Source organism: Salmo salar, chromosome ssa14 (genome assembly GCF_905237065.1).
Source record: "Salmo salar chromosome ssa14, Ssal_v3.1, whole genome shotgun sequence".
Taxonomy (NCBI): domain Eukaryota; kingdom Metazoa; phylum Chordata; class Actinopteri; order Salmoniformes; family Salmonidae; genus Salmo; species Salmo salar.
The window spans coordinates 5,123,851-5,143,562 of record NC_059455.1 but is presented as its reverse complement, the minus strand read 5'-3'; the positions used below and the strand labels follow the sequence as shown (position 1 = coordinate 5,143,562).

General features: G+C 41.0%; 1 protein-coding gene across 3 annotated transcripts in view; it reads right to left on the bottom strand.

Annotated features, from left to right (window-relative positions):
• Positions 1 to 19,205, bottom strand: part of LOC106568662 (chromodomain Y-like protein) — a 33,044-nt gene extending 13,839 nt beyond the window's left edge. For 2 of the 3 annotated variants that reach the window (XM_014139172.2, XM_014139171.2), the window contains exons 1-2: positions 18,886 to 19,205; positions 5,800 to 6,607 (exon numbers count right to left, since the gene is read on the bottom strand). In XM_014139172.2, coding sequence (XP_013994647.1) covers positions 5,800 to 6,607; positions 18,886 to 18,909 — 832 coding nt within the window. In that variant the 5' untranslated portion in view covers positions 18,910 to 19,205. Of the gene's footprint in view, positions 1 to 5,799; positions 6,608 to 18,885 lie in introns of those variants that run through there. The other variant, XM_045693808.1, reaches the window with a different exon arrangement.
• Positions 19,206 to 19,712: the final 507 nt, after the last annotated feature.

Genomic DNA, 19,712 nt, shown 5'->3' with positions numbered 1-19,712 from the left:
CATTTGCGAATAATCGCACCAACTGTTGTTACCTTCTCACCAAGCTGCTTGGCAATGGTCTTGTAGCCCATTCCAGCCTTGTGTAGGTCTACAATCTTGTCCCTGACATCCTTGGAGAGCTCTTTGGTCTTGGCCATGGTGGAGAGTTTGGAATCTGATTGATTGATTGCTTCTGTGGACAGGTGTCTTTTATACAGGTAACAAACTGAGATTAGGAGCACTCCCTTTAAGAGTGTGCTCCTAATCTCAGCTCGTTACCTGTATAAAAGACACCTGGGAGCCAGAAATCTTTATGATTGAGAGGGAGTCAAATACTACTCGAAAGTAGTCTTAACCTGTTATGGCTAGGGGGCAGTATTTTCACGGCTGGATAAAAAACGTACCCGATTTAATCTGGTTACTACTCCTGCCCAGTAACTAGAATATGCATATAATTATTGGCTTTGGATAGAAAACACTCCAAAGTTTCTAAAACTGTTTGTATGGTGTCTGTGAGTATAACAGAACTCAAATGGCAGGTCAAAACCTGATAGATTCCTTTACAGGAAGTGGCCTGTCTGACCATTTCTTGAACTTCTTTTCCATCTCTATCTTTTACAAAGGATCTCTGCTCTAACGTGACACTTCCTACGTCTTCCATGGGCGCTCAGAGTCCGGGAAAAACCTGAATGTCGTCATCCCAGCCCCAGGCTGAAACACATTATCGCCTTTCTCAAGTGGCCGATCAAGGGACTGTGGGCATTAGGCGCGTGCCCTGGCCGCCCCCGTCTTTGTGATTTTTCCTCTGTTTGCCGAAAAGGAGATTCCCGGTCGGAATATTATTGCTTTTTTACGAGATAAATTGCATAAAAATTGATTTTAAACAGCGGTTGACATGCTTCGAAGTACGGTAATGGAATATTTAGAATGTTTTTGTCACGAATTGCGCCATGCGCGCGACCCTGATTTACCATTTCGGATAGTGTCTGGGACGCACGAACAAAACGGCGCTATTCGAATATAACGATGGATTATTTTGGACCAAACCAACATTTGTTATTGAAGTAGCAGTCCTGGGAGTGCATTCTGACGAAGACAACAAAAGGTAAAACTTTTATAATAGTAAATCTGATATTGGTGAAGGCTAAACTTGCCGGGTGTCTAAATAGCTAGCCCGTGATGGCTGGGCTATGTACTTAGAATATTGCAAAATGTGCTTTCACCAAAAAGCTATTTTAAAATCGGACAAATTCGGACATCTTCAAATAATATTTTTGCAGGAATCTCCTTGCGAATGATTTTGCCGGAGTTCTCCGCCGGAGTTCTTTATCTATAATTTATCTTTATCTATCTATAATTCTTAAAATAATTGTTATGCTTTTTGTGAACGTTTATCGTGAGTAATTTAGTAAATTGTTAGCAAATTCCCCGGAAGTTTGCGGGGGGTATGCTAGCTCTGAACGTCACATGCTAATGTAAAAAGCTGTTTTTTGATATAAATATGAACTTGATTGAACAAAACATGCATGTATTGTATAACATAATGTCCTAGGTGTGTCATCTGATGAAGATCAAAGGTTAGTGCTGCATTTAGCTGTCTTCTGGGTTTTTGTGACATTATATGCTAGCTTGAAAAATGGGTGTCTGATTATTTCTGGCTTGGTACTCTGCTGACATAAACTAATGTTTTGCTTTCGCTGTAAAGCCTTTTTGAAATCGGACAGTGTGGTTAGATAAAGGAGAGTCTTGTCTTTAAAATGCTGTGAAATAGTCATATGTTTGAAAAATTGAAGTTTTTGTATTTTTGAGGAATTTGTAATTCGCGCCACGCCTATCATTGGATATTGGAGCAGGTGTTCCGCTAGCGGAACGTCTAGATGTAAGAGGTTAACTCTCACTGAAAAAAACTCCAGTGGCATGTTTTGTTTCTAAATGTCTGTGCAAGAGTGAAGGTTTCATCGAGTCGAGATCGTACTTTTGCACATATAACACACTGTGGCTGAGGAAAGACACTACTCCCAATATAAGTGAACCCCAAATCAATGTAGTTATATTTGCAACTCTTTGATGGTCCAACGCCCCTGCCTGTTTGGTGCTTTCCCGGGTAAGGGGGGCAGTAGCTCTTCGGCAGCATCAATTTCACAACTGTCAGTGTCCATGCTAGCTGGGCTAACAACAAATGTAGAATTACTGATGCTAGAATTGGATGTGCTCGTGGAAGCAGAACAGCTTGTGTCATCGACAGGTGCAGGTGTAGTACTGCTGGTAGTAGCAGTACTACCAGTAGAGCTGGTATGTGTCTCTATGGACGCAGCCTTACTTTCTTTTAACCATTAGTCCATTTTCGAGCAAAAGGAATGAGCAGCAGCTACATTTGGCTACATACGGACCGTTTGTGGAATTCCCGCAAGAGTAACGGTTAATGTGACTAGATGTTAATTATTTGAATAGGCTACTTGGATTTGACAATGTGTTGTTATCTCGCTGAACACTAGATGGTTGAATTTTTTGGCCGTGAAATGAGGCTAATCAGGCGAGAGAGAAAAAAAAACTCACCCAAATGTATAGCCCCATTGGAAAATCTAAATGGACTGTTTGAAAATGTGAATCACATTTGTACTTAGCATATCCCCGACGGCATCGGGTTCTTGGTCACCTCCCTGACCAAGGCCCTTCTCCCCCGATTGCTCAGTTTGGCCGGGCGGCCAGCTCTAGAAAGAGTCTTGGTTGCTCCTAACTTCTTCCATTTAAGAGTGATGGAGGCCAATGTGTTCTTGGGGACCTTCAATGCTGCAGACATTTTTTGGTTCTTTTCGCCATATCTGTGCCTCGACGCAATCCTGTCTCGGAGCTCTACGGACAATTCCTTTGACCTCATGGCTTGGTTTTTTCTCTGACATGCACGGTCAACTGTGGGACCTTATATAGACAGTTGTGTGCCTTTCCATATCATGTCCAATCAATTGAATTTACCACAGGTGGACACCAATCAAGTTGTAGAAACATCAAGGATTATCAATGGAAACAGGATGCACCTGAGCTCAATTTCTAGTCTCATAGCAGATGGTCTGAATACTTATGTAAATAAGGTATTTGTTTAAAAATGTTTATACATTTGGAAACGTTTCTAAAAACCTGTTAACGCTTTGTTATTATGGGGTATTGTGTGTAGATTGAGGGGGACATTTAAAAAAAATAAAAATAATTTTAGAATAAGGCTTTTAATGTAAAAAAATGTGGAAAAGTGAAGGGGTCTGAATACTTTCCAAATGCACTGCAGTTACTCCACAATACTAACAAATGACAGAGTGAAAAGAAGGAAGCCTGTACAGAATAAAAAATATTCCGAAGACATGCATCCTGTTTGTAATAAGGCACTAAAGTAAAACTGCCAATCATTTGGAAAAGAAATTAACTTTATGTCCAGAATAAAAAGCGTTATGTTTGATCCAAATCCAACAACACATCACTGAGTACCACTCGTCATATTTTCAGGTATGATGGTGCCTGCACAAGGCCAAATATACACTGGAGTTGCTTACCAAGACGACATTGAATGTTCCGCAGTGGACAGTTTTGACTTTTAAAATCAGTTTGAAAATATACAGCGACTGAAATGACTGCAACATTCAACAAAGAGCTGCAGTAAGTTTCAGAGTGGGTGGCAAGGAATAAGTTAGCCGTAAATATTTCTAAAACTAAAAGCATTGTATTTGGAACAAAACACTCACTAAACCTCAACTAAATCTTGTAATAAATAATGTGGAAATTGAGCAAGTTGAGATGACTAAACTGCTTGGAGTAACTCTAGATTGTAAACTGTCATTGTCAAAACGTATTGATGCACTAGTAGCTAAGATGGGGAGAAGTCTGTCTATAATAAAGTGATGCTCTGCCTTAACAACACTACCAACAAGGCAGGCCTTTGTTTTGTCGCACCTGGACTACTGTTCAGTCGTGTGGTCAGGTGCCACAAAAAAGGACTTAGGAAAATTGTAATTGGCTCAGAACAGGGCAGCATGGCTGGGCCTTGGATGTACACAGAGAGCTAATAATAATATGCATGTCAATCTCTCCTGGCTGAAAGTGGAGGAGAGATTGATTTCATCACTACTTGTGTTTGAGAGGTATTGACATGTTGAATGCACCGAGCTGTCTGTCTAAACTACTGTCACACAGCTCAGACACCCATGCATACCCCACAAGACATGCCACCAGAGGTCTCTTCACAGTCCCCAAGTCCAGAACAGACTATGGGAGGCACACAGTACTACATAGAACCATGACTACATGGAACTCTATTCCACATCAAGTAACTGACACAAGCAGTAAAATTGGATAAAATTAAATTTTAAAAATATTTTTAAAAAACACCTTATGGAACAGCGCGGACTGTGAAGCAACACAAACATTGGCACAGACTCATGCATAGACACATGATAATATACGCACTATACATACACATGGATTTAGTACTGTAGATATGTGGTAGTGGTGGAGTAGGGGCCTGAGGGCACACAGTGTGTTGTGAAATCTGTGAATGTATTGTAATGTTTTAAAATTGTATAAACTGCCTTAATTTTGCTGGACCCCAGTAAGAGTAGCTGCTAATGGGGATCCATAATAAATACAAAAAATATGGCAAGACTCTGTCTAGCAATGATCAACAAACAACTTGACAGAGTTTGAATATTTTTTATAAAGAATAATGTGCAAGTATTATACAATCCAGGTGTGCAAAGCTCTTAGAGACTTACCCAGAAAGACTCCCAGCTGTAATCACTGCCAAAGGTGATTCTAACATGACTCAGGGGTGTGAATTCTTATGTAAATTAGATATTTCTGTATTTCATTTTCAATAAATTAGCTAACATTTCTAAAAACATGTTTTCAGTTTGTCATTATGGGGCTGTGTGTGTAGATGTGTGAGATGTATTTATTTAATCCATTTTGAATTCAGGCTGTAACACAAAATGTGGAATAAGTCAGGGCGTATGAATACATGCCGCTTGTAAGACCTTATGATCTGTGAACTGTACATATACTCCTTATAGTGTGCTCTAACATATGGAGTATGTTCGATTCTGAAATACACATTCATTTATTTAACATTAATATTTGTAATCTCTCAACTACCCTTTTTGATTTTGTTCATTTTAAAGACATATCGTTTGGAACGATATACTCTACAAGTACATCACTTTTCCAGAGTGGGCTCTCGGCTAATTCTGAAGTTCTGATAAATTTTATGGGCACCACCAACACAGCGAATGGTAAATTGATTACAAGGAATGCCCTCTGCTGGTGACTTGCTGAATGTGCAATCCTAAAGGAGGGCTGAGATTGGTTAATGAACAATAATGTTAATTTCTATATATAAAATGGGTCATATCGTTACAAGTACCAAGAGAGCCCACTCTGGAAATGTGATGCATTTGAAGAGTATATTGTTCCAAACAATATGTCTATAAATAAGCTAAATCAAAAAGGGTAGATTTGATATCCATTAAATAGTTCTAATGTTGAATAAATTAATGTGAAAATGTGTATTTCAGAATCTAGACATACTCCATATGTTAGAGCACACCATTAGGAGTATAATGACACTAAGATGTCTGTATCATGTACAGTTTACGGATCATAGGGTCTTATAAGAGGCATGTATAGGTCTAAAAAGGGCCTAAAATAGCCACTTTCATCATGATAAATGTAAAAAAAACATTTCAAACATCTTTCCTCCTAGTGAAGTGAGAATTGCCCGAAAAATCTGAGATACCCAAAAATATTTTCCGCTAGCGTGGAATCGCCCTAGAGCCTTACCTTTCCCATTGAGTGTGCGTATGGATGCGGGTGTTATGGGGACTTGCTGAGGAATTAATGGGCTTTGGCTTTGAGTCCTGGGCCGGGTCCCCATGCGTGCTCTTTCTTCCCCAGGCCCCAGCAACAACCCTGGAGGCTTTTCCAAAAGGGCCACCTCTGGGGGCACAGAGTCCTGCTCCTGACCCCCTTGCTCCAGACAGTGGGCCGCCTCGCTAGGCGAAGACTCAGAGTCGGCCCGGCTGCTCATGGGGCTTTTGGGTACCAGGATTTTGATCCCGGACTTCGCCAGGTCCATGCTCCGACGCACTGTGCCTACCGGAGAAGCCGCAGGCCCGCTTGTGAAGCCAGGTCTACAAATGTCACCGGTGGCCGAAACACTGTACTTCTGGCTCAAGTTAAGCTGCATGTTTGTTCTAGTGTGTGCCACGCCAGGGTCAAGTGGTGGCAACTGTTTCGAGATGGCCGTAGCTGCTGTGGTGGGCGAAGAGGCATTCCCGGGTTTTACTAGAGCATGGCTTCCTGCTCCACTGTTACCACTGTGTGGCTGAGGCCTGCAGATCTGCTTTCGGGCATTGTTTCTCGAACTGTGGCTGTGGGTCGTGCTGGGAGTGCTTCGAGTGGAGCGCAGTAAAGTACTGTCTCTCTGTCTTTCGCCGTGTTGCCGATTGAAATCGTGGATGAACTCCACACAGGCAGAGAGGTGCGTCTCGGGCTCCCAGGTGTCCCCCTCATAGCCATAGCCCCTCCAGCGCACCAGGTACTCAATCTTTCCCTTCTTGTTCTTCCGTTTGTCCACAATTCTCTCAACCTGAAACAGAATTTTTGTAAATAGTTGGCAGTGGCAATGACTGGATTTAGAGCAGTCACTAAGTCACAAATCATGAGACTAAAACATAACGGCTATAGCAAACAATGGGCTACGTGTCGTGAGAAACAATCAGCCATATGGTGAAATCATCTGTGATATTCCAGGGTCGTATTCACCAGGCACCCAAATGGACGAAAAAGGACAAACAGGGCAGGACTCCCTAAACTTGTCCAATAAGAAATGCTTGTTTTTGTTATCCGTTTACACTAATGAATTCTTCTAACACCCTCAGATGTCCAGTAGGATGTTTCTAACTCGGGGTAGAGCAACCCCACATATATTGACCTAGCCTAGGAGGCACCTAGGAACAGAGTTGCCATCTATCAAGGACATTTTCATTAACCACTGCTGCCCTCTGTATAATCAAGGACCCCAGCCACATCAGTCATGAACTGTTTTCATCCCAATGGTCTAGCCATAGTATTAGACCTAGACCGCCAGCTCCAAAAAGGCTGTTTCTACCCACAGGCAGTAGTGTGACTAATGAATAGAAGATTTCTTGGCTAATTGGGCCAGTTTTTTTGTATTGGCCTACTTTATGATATTCCTCCTATAAGCTTTAATTTCATAGATATATTGCTGATTAGTGTAGTTATTTGTGTGTTTAACCCGAACTGTCTGTGTGTAAGGTTGTCAATGTAGGCAATTTAACTACAGGTAAAAGGCAAACTTGAACAAAAGACAACATCAGCATGTTGAGTTTGAAACTAAAATGTTCAATGTAACTTTACTCAATTACCTCATATAGATAGATAGGTGAACTGTTACAAGTAGCCAGCCCATCCTATCGTCCAGGCCATATGTGAAAATTAATGTTCACCTTTTCATAAAAGCATTAAAAACTTTCAGATACGGAGCCATCCCCAAAACAGCTCATGGCTGCCATTTCCCATTACAAAAATGTATACTGAACAAAAATATAAAATGCAGCAGTTACAGTTCCTATAAGGAAATCAGTCAATTGAAATAAATTCATTAGGCCCTAATCTATGGATATCACAAGACTGGGCAGGGGCGCAGTCACTTGGGAGCCAGGCCCAGCCAATCAGAATGATTTTCCCCCATAAAATGGCTTTATTAAAAGACAGAAAGACTCCTCAGTTTTATCAGCTGTCCGGTTGGCTGGTCTCAGACGATCCCGCAGGTGAACAAGTCGGATGTGGAGGTCCTGGGCTGGCGTGGTTACACGTGGTCTGCGGTTGTGAGGCCGGTTGGACATACTGCCAAATTCTCTAAAACGTCGGTGGAGGTGGCTTATGGTAGAATGAACATTTAATTCTCTGGCAACAGACATTTAATTCTCTGGCAACAGCCCTGGTGGACATTCCTGCAGTCAGCATGCCAGCATGCCATGCTCCTCAAACCATCGGTGGCATTGTGTGACAAAAATGCACATTTTTGTGGCCTTTTATTGCCCCCAGCACAAGGTGCACTTGTGTAATAATCATGCCATTTAATTTGCCACACCTGTCAGATGACTGGATTATCTTGGCAAAGGAGAAATGCTCACCAAAAGGGATATTCACTTTTTAGTGATGGGGCAGTATTCGGAAATTCAGATGAATAACGTGCCCAAATTAAACGACCTGCTACTCGGGCCCAGAAGGTAGGATATGCATATTATTAGTAGATTTGGATAGAAAACACTGAAGTTTCTAAAACTGTTTGAATGATGTCTGTGAGTATAACAGAACTCATATGGCAGGCAGAAACCTGAGAAAAATCCAACCAGCAAGTGTGGAAATCTGAGGTTTGTAGTTTTTCAAGTGATTCCCTATCCAGAATACAGTGTCTGTGGGGTCATTTAGCACTTCCTAGGGCTTCCACTAGATGTCAGTCTTTAGAATGTTGTTTCATGCTTCTACTGTAAATGGGGAGAGAATAAGAGGTCCTGGAGTCAGATGACTGAGAAAATGACATGAGCTCAGTGGCACGCGCTCCCGTGAGAGTTAGCTGTGTTCCTTTTTCTTTTTTGAAGACAAAGGAATCGTCCGGTTGGAATATTATGGAAGATTTATGATAAAAACATCCTAAAGATTGATTCTATACATCGTTTGACATGTTTCTACGAACTGTAAATAACTTTTGATTTTTCGTCTGAACTTAACTGCGCAAGCACAGTGCATTTGGAGAACTCTACCGAACGCGCAAACAAAAAGGAGGTATTTGGACATATATATGGACTTTATCGAAACAAATGAACATTTATTGGGGAACTGGGATTCCTGGGAGTGCATTCCGATGAAGATCAAAGGTAAGTGAATATTTATAATGTTATTTCTGAGTTGTTTGACTCCACAAAATGGCGGGTTTGGTTTCGTCTCTGAGAGCTGTACACAGATTATTGCAAAGTTTGCTTTCGCTGTAAAGTTTTTTTGAAATCTGACACAGCGGTTGCATTAAGGAGAAGTGTATCTATAATTCTTTGAATAACAGTTTAATATTTTATCTACGTTTATGATGAGTATTTCTGTAAATTGATGTGCTCATTCACCGGAAGTTTTGGGAGGCAAAACATTTCTGAACATTACACGCCAATGTAAAATGGGGGTTTTGGATATAAATATGAACTTTATCGAGCAAAACATACATGTATTGTGTAACATGAAGTCCTATGAGTGCCATCTGATGAAGATCATCAAAGGTTAGTGATTCATTTTAGCTGTATTTCTGGTTTTTGTGACGCCTCTCCTTGCTTGGAAAATGGCTGTGTGGTTTTTCTTGTCTAGGTGCTGTCCTAACATATCTAATGTTATGCTTTCGCCGTAAAGCCTTTTTGAAATCGGACAATGTGGTTGGATTAACGAGAAGTTCATCTTTAAAATGGTGTAAAATAGTTGCATGTTTAAGAAATTTGAATTATGAGATGTTTTGAATTTGGCGCCCTGCTATTTCACTGGCTGTTGAATAGTGTGTCCCACATTTCCCAGAGAGGTTAACAAATTTGTGCACAAGATTTTTGAGAAATAAGCTTTTTGTGCGTATGGAACATTTCTGTGATCTTTTATTTCAGCTCATGAAACATGGGACCAAGACTTCACGTTGCGTTTATATTTTGTTCAGTAGGTAGCCTAGTGGTTAGAGCGTTGGACTAGTAACCGAAAGGTTGCAAGATCGAATCCCCGAGCTGACAAGGTAAAAATCTGTCGTTCTGCCCCTGAACAAGGCAGTTAAACCACTGTTCCTAGGCCGTCATTGAAAATAAGAATTTGTTCTTAACTGACTTGCCTAGTTAAAAAGGTTAAAAAAAAATATATAATAATATTTTGCGTCATATCTCCTGTACCAAACATAACATGGGAAATGTCATATCTACCCCTGTTTCGATGGTCAAGGATTACAATCACAAACTGTTCAGATTATTATATAAAACCGATGGACTGCCAGGGTAAGAAAGCAAATTCAAATAGTTTCTGATGCAATAGAATATTATTTCTGTGACATACAGAGCCAAACAGTCGTCTTCTGCGGTTGTCTTTTCCCTGGCTGTAAATGTGGCTACTGTGTTACACTGTAAATTCACGGAGCACAGAAGGGCCTTTGAAATTGTCTTGACTCGTGGACTTTGATTTCATGGGCACATACAGTATGTACCTCAAGTGCTTGTGGATCCCAAATGCCACTCGCCAAATTATATTTCAGAAGAGAACATGTCCATTTTGGAGCAATTCACAATTTTCCTTTATGGACTCAGTCAAGATAACATCAATCAAGCGCATGTTGAAATGTTCATGAAGAAAAAACAGAAAATGAGAAAATCCTCCCACAAATTATGCATTGGTGCAGCACTTCAAACTCAATGAATACTAATGTTCTTTATATAGCCCTTTTCACAACAACGATTATCAACACCCCGGCCTAGACTCTCAAAGACCAATGCAGCAGACAAGGAAATAAAGAAAAGATGGAAGGAACCTCTCAGCTGTACCAAGTAGAAGGTTGGAGTGCATATGACCATCTAGGCCAGACAAATTGTAAATTTAGGCAAGAGAGTATGGTAGAGTATGTGACAAGGATTCATGGCATGGCTGACCAACAGGGTCATAGAAGATCAGAGTGTACAACTCTCTAGCCAGAGAGCTGTCCACATAGGCCGACAAAGATCTAATATTCTATGCTTCAATCCACTTCATCCCCATGTGGACATAATTCTATAATGAGTCTATATCTGGGCATTCTGAGAATGTGGCCAAGTCATCAGAATCCGTCTCGTGATATGCTGTGCGACATTTTGTCTTCTTGTATAGCTTACTGTAGTGCATTTTATTCGGCCAGAAGATGCAGCAGATTCTGTTGCGACATCCACTGCTGAAAGACTTCATCCTTCTTATGTCGTTCTTGGGGTTAGCAGTGTGCAGCTGCTCCTTCCTTAACCATTGATGCCAAGCTGACTCCATTCATACATTTTCAGTAAAGCAGAAATGCAGATTCTGCATTACCCCTAACCTGAGCTTCATTTTCAAGCATCATGTAACATTTAAAAAGTGTAATCCAATTTTCAAATCAACATAAATAATATTATATTGCGTACCAGTGGTGAGGCAGACAGTGGTGAAGCTGAGGCAGGCTGCAATGCAGGAGGTGAAGGAGACAGAGAGAGGAAGCAAGCCGAGAGAGAGGTTAGTAGTACAGTGGTTCCAAAACTTGGATCCCCTGAAATTGAAATAGGGTCCCATGAGAGAATCTTTAATCTTATCAAACACATTAATAACTTCCTTCTCTTCAAATTGTCATAAAATAAACAATTTTAGAGCCAACTAAGGGCATTTTACAGTGTTAGAATGCACTGTCATGTCATTATGTGTTGGGACAGCCTGTTGGGGTGAATGACTCTGCACTTAGAATGGCTAGCCCCAAGTCGTTGTGCGTTTTGCCCCATTACTTCTGCATACTTTGTTAACTACAAACTTTCTTTACCCAACCGTGGGACAGACTGTTTGTTCCCACACTCGGGACTCTGACTATTGGTTACACAGACTTTTGGCCTCCCGTCCTATTCTAACCACCTCTCGCCGGCTTTGTATTCATGGTAACTGATAAAATTGCTGTTACGATATGATCTTGTTGTCATCTGATGCACATTCAGATGTCATAAATCAGCACTGCAGAGCTCTCCCTGTCCTCTGCCGTGCCCTGATTGTATTACTGCTGATGATATCTGGAAATGTGCATGTACACCCTGGTCCATCTACTGTTGCTAGCGCCAATTCTGACTCTGCTTCACTGATTTCTGCTCTCGTAAAAGCCTGGGTTTTCTACACGTTAACACTAGAAGCTTATTACCCCAAATGGATCAATTTAAAGTGTGGGTTCACAGCTCCAATCCAGATGTGTTGGTCATTACTGAGACGTGGTTAAGGAAGAGTGTTTTGAATGCTGACGTTAACCTTTCTGGTTATAACCTTTTTCGTCCTCCATCTGCACCAGCCTGTACCCTACCTGCCCTAAGCTCTCTCCTGGCCCCTTACACTAAGTCTGAATTTGTCCTGCTAGGTGACCTAAACTGGGACATGCTTAAACAACCTGACCAAGTTCTAAAGCAATGGGACTCTCTAAATCTTTGTCAGATTATTACACATCCCACAAGGTATGACTCCAAACACCCAGAAAAGGCTACTCTCCTCAATGTTATTCCCCATAAATAATCCTGATAGGTATCAGTCTGGTGTTTTCTGTAATGACCTTAGTGATCACTGTTTTACAGCCGGTGTTCGTAATGGCTGCTCAGTGAAACGACCTGTCCTGATTTGTCATAGACGCTTGCAATCGTTCAGGCAAATGAGAAATAAGTGCACTCAGGATATCCGGAAGGCCAAAGTTAGTTACTTTAAGGAACAGTTCTCTCTCCATTGGTCTAATCCCAAGAAGTTCTGGAAAACAGTTAAAGACCTAGAGAAGAACCCCTCCTACTCACAGCTGCCCATGTCCCTTAAACCTGTCTGGGATAGGGGAAAGTATTTTCACGGCCGGATAAAAAACGTACCCGATTTAAACTGGTTACTACTCTTGCCCAGAAACGAGAATGTGCATATTATTAGTAGATTTGGTTAGAAAGCACTCTAAAGTTTCTAAAATTGTTTGAATGGTGTCTGTGAGTATAACAGAACTCATATGGCAGGCAAAAACCTGAGAAGATTCCAAGCAGCAAGTGGCCTGTCTGACAATTTGTAGTCCTTCTGTTGCATCTCTATCGAAATTACAGTATCTGTGCTGTTACGTGACACTTTCTAAGGCTTCCATTGGCTCTCTAAAGCCTTCAGAAACCGGATTGATGCGTCTCCTGTCTCTGGGCAGATAACAGCAGCAGCTTGTCAGTGGACTGCCTGGTGACAGAGAGACTGGAGATGCACGTTCACGAGACCTCGCCATTTTTTTCTTTCCCTCTTTGAATGAATACAACATTGTCCAGTTGGAATATTATCGCTATTTTACAAGAAAAATAGCATAAAAATAGATTTTAAACAGCGTTTGACATGCTTCTAAGTACGGTAATGGATCATTTAGAATTTTTTTGTCACGAAATGTGCTCACGCTTCACCCTTTGGATAGTGACCTGAACGCACGAACAAAACGGAGATATTTGGATATAACTATGGATTATTTGGAACAAAAACAACATTTGTTGTTGAAGTAGAAGTCCTGGGAGTGCATTCTGACGAAGAACAGCAAAGGTAATCCAATTTTTCTAATAGTAATTCTGAGTTTAGTGAGCCCTGAAGTTGGCGGGTGTCTGAATAGCTAGCCTGTGATGGCTGAGCTATGTACTCAGAATATTGCAAAATGTGCTTTCGCCGAAAAACTATTTTAAAATCGGACATAGCGATTGCATAAAAGAGTTCTGCATCTATAATTCTTAAAATAATTGTTATGTATTTTGTCAACATTTATGAGTAATTTAGTAAATTCACCGGAAGTTTTCGGTGGGAATGCTAGTTCTGAACATCACATGCTAATGTAAAAAGCTGTTTTTTGATATAAATATAAACTTGATTGAACAAAACATGCATGTATTGTATAACAATGTCCTAGGAGAGTCATCTGATGAAGATCATCAAAGGTTAGTGCTGCATTTAGCTGTGGTTTGGGTTTTTGTGACATATGCTTGCTTTGAAAATGGCTGTGTGATTATTTTTGGCTGGGTACTCTCCTGACATAATCTAAATGTTTTGTTTTCGCTGTAAAGCCTTTTTGAAATCGGACAATGTGGTTGGATTAACGAGAGTCTTATCTTTGAAAAGGTGTAAAATAGTAATATGTTTGAGAAATTGAAGTTATAGCTTGTTACATCTAGACGTTCCGCTAGCGGAACACCTGCTCCAATATCCAATGATGGGCGTGGCGCGAATTACAAATTTCTCAAAAATACAAAAACGTCCATTATTCAAACACATGACTATTTCACAGCATTTTAAAGACAAGACTCTCCTAGCCATAACAGGTTAACTTGTTATGGATAGGGGGCAGTATTTTCACGGCCGGATAAAAAACGTACCCGATTTAATCTGGTTATTACTCCTGCCCAGAAACTAGAATATGCATATAATTATTAGCTTTGGATAGAAAACACTACAAAGTTTCTAAAACTGTTTGAATGGTGTCTGTGAGTATAACAGAACTCAAATGGCAGGCCAAAACCTGAGAAGATTCTGTACAGGAAGTACCCTGTCTGACCATTTCTTGGCCTTCTTTGCCATCTCTATCCAAAACAAAGGATCTCTGCTGTAACGTGACTTTTTCTAATGCTCCCATAGGCTCTCAGAAGGCGCCAGAACGTTGAATGATGACTCTGCTGTCTCTGGCTGAAAAACAGTAGCGCATTTGGTAAGTGGTCGATCTGAGAACAATGAGACGGGGGCGCGCGTGCACGAGACGACTCCATGTTTACATTTTCAGTCTTTGAACGAAAACAACGACTCCCGGTCGGAATATTATCGCTATTTTATAAGAAAAATCGCATAAAAATTTATTTTAAACAGCGTTTGACATGCTTCGAAGTACGATAATGGAATATTTTGAAAAAAAATTCACGATACGCGCCGGGCGCGTTACCCTTCGGATAGTGTCTTGAACGCACAACAAAACGCCGCTATTTGGATACAACTATGGACTATTTGGAACCAAAACAACATTGGGTGATGAAGTAGAAGTCCTGGGAGTGCATTCTGACGAAGAACAGCAAAGGTAATCAAATTTTTCTAATAGTAAATCGGAGTTTGGTGAGGGCCAAACTTGGTGGGTGTCTAAATAACTAGCCCGTGATGGCTGGGCTATCTACTCAGAATATTGCAAAATGTGCTTTTGCCGAAAAGCTATTTTAAAATCGGACATAGCGATTGCATAAAGGAGTTCTGTATCTATAATTCTTAAAATAATTATGTTTTTTGTGAACATTTATCGTGAGTAATTTAGTAAATTCACCGGAAGTTTGCGGTGGGTATGCTAGTTCTGAACGTCACATGCTAATGTAAAAAGCTGTTTTTTGATATAAATATGAACTTGATTGTTATACAATACATGCATGTTTTGTTCAATGTCCTAGGAGTGTCATCTGATGAAGATCAAAGGTTAGTGCTGCATTTAGCTGTGTTTTTGTTTTTTGTGACATTATATGCTAGCTTGAAAAATGGGTGTCTGATTATTTCTGGCTGGGTACTCTGCTGACATAATCTAATGTTTTGCTTTCGTTGTAAAGCCTTTTTGAAATCGGACAGTGTGGTTAGATTAACGAGAGTCTTGTCTTTAAATAGCTGTAAAATAGTCATATGTTTGAAAAATTGAAGTAAAAGCATTTCTAAGGTATTTGAATAACGCGCCATGGGATTCCACTGGCTGTTGAGTAGGTGGGACGATTTCGTCCCACATACCCTAGAGAGGTTAAGTCAGGATTCCTATTTGACTCAGCCATGCCTCCTTGCCCTTCCAACACTTCCTCATCTCCCACCCCTTCTAATGCGACTATCCCTGATACTTCTTCCTCTGCCCCGCTACAAAGTTTCTCCATGCAGGCAGTCACTGAGTCCGAGGTGCTAAAGGAGCTCCTTAAACTTCACCCCCAAAAAATATCTGGGTCAGATGGTTTAGACCCTTTCTTTAAGGTTGCTACCTCTATCATCGCCAAGCCTGTCTCTCCTTTATGGGGAGGTTACCACTGCTTGGAAGGCAGCCACGGTTCATCCTTTATTTAAAGAGGGGGAGATCAAGCTGATCCTAACTGTTATAGGCCTATTTCTATTTTGCCCTGTTTATCAAAAGTGTTAGAAAAACTTGTCAATAATCAACTGAATGGCTTTCTTGATGTCTATACTATTCTCTTGGGTATGCAATCCATCTGGATTCCGCTCAGGTTATGGACGTGTCACTGCAACCTTAAAGGTCCTCAATGTCACCATTGCCCTTGATTCTAAGCAATATTGTGCTGCTATTTTTATTGACTTGGCCAAAGCTTTTGATACGGTAGACCATTCCATTCTTGTGGGCCAGCTAAGGAGTATTGGTGTCTGAGGGGTCTTTAGGCTGGTTTGCTAACTATCTCTCTCAAAGAGTGCAGTGTATAAAGTCAGAAAATCTGCTGTCTCAGCCACTGCCTGTCACCAAGGGAGTACCCCAAGGCTTGATCCTAAGCCCCACGCTCTCAACTTAGATCAACAACATAGCTCAGGCAGTAGGAAGCTCTCTCATCCATTTATATGCAGATGATACAGTCCTATACTCAGCTGGCCCCTCCCCAGATGTTGTGTTAAATGCTCTACAACAAAGCTTTCTTAGTGTCCCAACAAGCTTTCTCTACCCTTAACCTTGTTCTGAGCATCTCCAAAACAAAGATAATGTGGTTTAGTAAGAAGAATGCCCCTCCTCCCACAGGTGTGATTACTACCTCTGAGGGTTTGAGCTTGAGGTAGTCACAAGTACATAGGAGTACGGCTAGATGGTGCACAGTCCACTCAGCACATATCAAAGCTGTATGCTAAAGTTAAATCTAGACTTGGTTTCCTATATCGTAATCGCTCCTCTTTCACCCCAGCTGCCAAAATAACCCTGAATCAGATGACCATCCTACCCATGCCAGATTACGGAGACATAATTTATAGAACGGCAGGTAAGGGTGCTCTCGAGCAGCTAGATGTTCTTTACCATTCGGCCATCAGATTTGCCACCAAAGATCCTTATAGGACACATCACTGCACTCTACACTCCTCTGTAAACTGGTCATCTCTGTATATTCGTTACAAGACCCACTGGTTGCTTATTTATAAAACCCTCTTAGGCCTCACTCCCCCCTATCTGAGATATTTACTGCAGCCCACATCAACACCCGTTCTGCCAGTCACATTCTGTTAAAGGACCCCAAAGCACACACATTCCTGGGTTGCTCCTCTATTCAGTTCGCTGCAGCTAGCGACTGGTAACACTCAAAAGGGACAGTTTTTCTTCATTCAAAGACTAAATCATGGACACGCTTACTGACAGTTGCTGCTGCTTTGTGTGATGTACTGTTGTCTCTACCTTCTTGCCCTTTGTGGTGCTGTTGTCTGTGCCATGTTTTGTGCTGCTACCATGTTGTTGTTATGTAGCTCTACCATGGGGTGCTGTCATGTGTTGCTGCCTTGATCTGTTGTTGTCTTAGGTCTCTCTTTATGTAGTGTTGTCTCTTGTTGTGATGCGTTTTGTCCTATATTTATTTTTTTAATCCCAGGGCCAGTCCCCGCAGGAGGCCTTTTGGTAGGCCGTCATTGTAAATTAAATAAAAAATATTCATCAAATTGAGTGAAATACAGTATAAAGACAATTTAATATTATTCTCATGTATATAAAAAAATATATTTTTAAAACAGAGTAGTGAGGCAGACAGCGGCAAGGCTGAAGCAGTCTGCAATGCAGGAGGAGGAAGAGGCAAGCAGAGAGATGTTAAGAGTCAGGGGTCGCGTTAACGCAGGATTTCACATTTTTCACGCAGAAAAGGAAAGAAAACGCTGAAAAATATCTCGCTGTGTTTTGAAAGCGCAGATCTAAAAGGCTTCTTTTTGTAAATTCTGCACCACTTCAGTCAGGGTTCGCTCCAAATCATGAATGTAAAAGACCTAATTTCGTGCTTCAGTTGCACATCTCTACTCAGATGAAATATCTTTGCTCTTGTCATTGGATCACCAGACAGCGCTGACTGATGTGTAGGCTACTTCTCTCTGGTAGTTTCCTCCAGGGTAGTTTTTCTCCGGTAGCAAGTTAAAAATGCAAGATTAACTTCAAGCAAAACATTAGGAAATGTAGCTAGCTATAGTCTATAATTTTTTTGTATCGTTTTAACTTCTTTTTTTTCCTGTTTAAACATTATGACAATTTTTTCATTTGTCACATCCCTGGTGTGCTCTACTGTAATGAACTATACTCTTACTTCCCTTTCTACTCTAACTGTGGTTTGTGACTGATTTCCCCTTGTGGCCAATTCAATTGCAGTCATTCTGTTACAGATGTTTTGGTCACTGTTACCAATTTGGTTACAGAGTGACACATTTTAATCACTTAATAACTCAAAATTGTTAACCATAAAAACAAACTAATTGGTAAGTCTACCTCTACTTGTTCTTCCTCGGAACGGACAACAGCCACCAGGAGGCGTTTTATATCTGAAAATGTTCAGGGCCCCAAACTATACAATTGTACCAAGTTTCATGCTTTTATGAAAAAGTTCACATCACCTAAAATGTGGCACATATCTGCCTGGACTACTACGACGTTAATAACTGGAAAGCATTCACATAATTACATATAGAATAGTACCTCTGTGAAAGCATAAGCCTACAATGTTAGCTACATTGATTTGTTTAAAAACCTGGCCACAAGACCTAAGTTAGAGGTGAGGCAAAACCCTCTTGCTGCAGAGACTGTAGTACCCAATAGCTAGCTAGTTAGCTAGCTCACTCACTCGCCTAGCTTAGGCAAGTTGGTCGGGTAAAATAGCCAAGAACACATGACATGCATCGTCGGTATCACTGCTAACTAACGTTGGCTAACGAACAGTCAACAAACTAGCTATCGTTAAGGTGGCCCAATTTCGATTTAGTAGGCAACTTCCTGGGCTGAAATGTTTATGAAGCTCAAGCTAATATGAGGCGTCTTTCAAGCCAGGTGGCTGGCTAAGAAGCTAATTTGGCTAGCTACACGAACAAAAAAAAAACATTTCAGCTAGCTAGCTAGCTAGCAGTAGATAGTAGCTAACTCACCTCATAAAGCTCTTCCGAGGCCATTATAAGTTGCAATTTCTCTCGCCGCTTGGCTAGCAAATCTTATTGGGTTAAAAGGACCTCCAGATTTGATGAAGCCCAGTTTACGTTAGCTGTCTTTGGCGTGCTCCCAATCCTCGTAAGGTTAGCTAGGTACTCGGGGTGGTTTTCTGTCCAGCCCAGCATGAGAACTTTTTTTCTCTGGGTCTGTGTGCGGAACTATTTATTTTGCGCTCACAGCTGCGCATGTTTTGCGCATAAGAATGCGGTTTTGTAGCCTAGCCCTAGACTGAAAGCCAGACTGCTGGTAGCTCAGTGGTGCATAGTCAATGTCTTTTTTACGCTTCTGTATTGATATGGAGTCAGTGTTTTTTCAGTAATCCACTGTTTGATAAGTATGGAGTGAGATTTGTTTCTTTATTCTGTAAATATGTGTACCACGATCCGTGCGTAAATTTCCAGAATTTTGGGAAGTTAATGGGAAGTTAAGCCCGGGAATTTTAGTAATTTTGCTGAAATTCATCAAAAAAGTTAGCTTATAACAGTGAACCTTTTTTTTGTGAGACACACATAAGGCAATTCTAGGTCTTGTGGCATATTTTGGGTAAACTATCCCCAATTCAATGGAATTGCAACCCTCTGCATGCACAGTGCATTCTTCCATCACATGTGCAGTGCACTCTTCCATCACATGTACAGCTGATTCTCAAGATCTTGCACACTAATGAGATGCTATTGACGCCACACTACTACACTGTCTGAGCCAAGGACTACATGCTTTCTGGTAAGTTTTGATTACAATACTGGGTGGGGTGAATATATTTTAT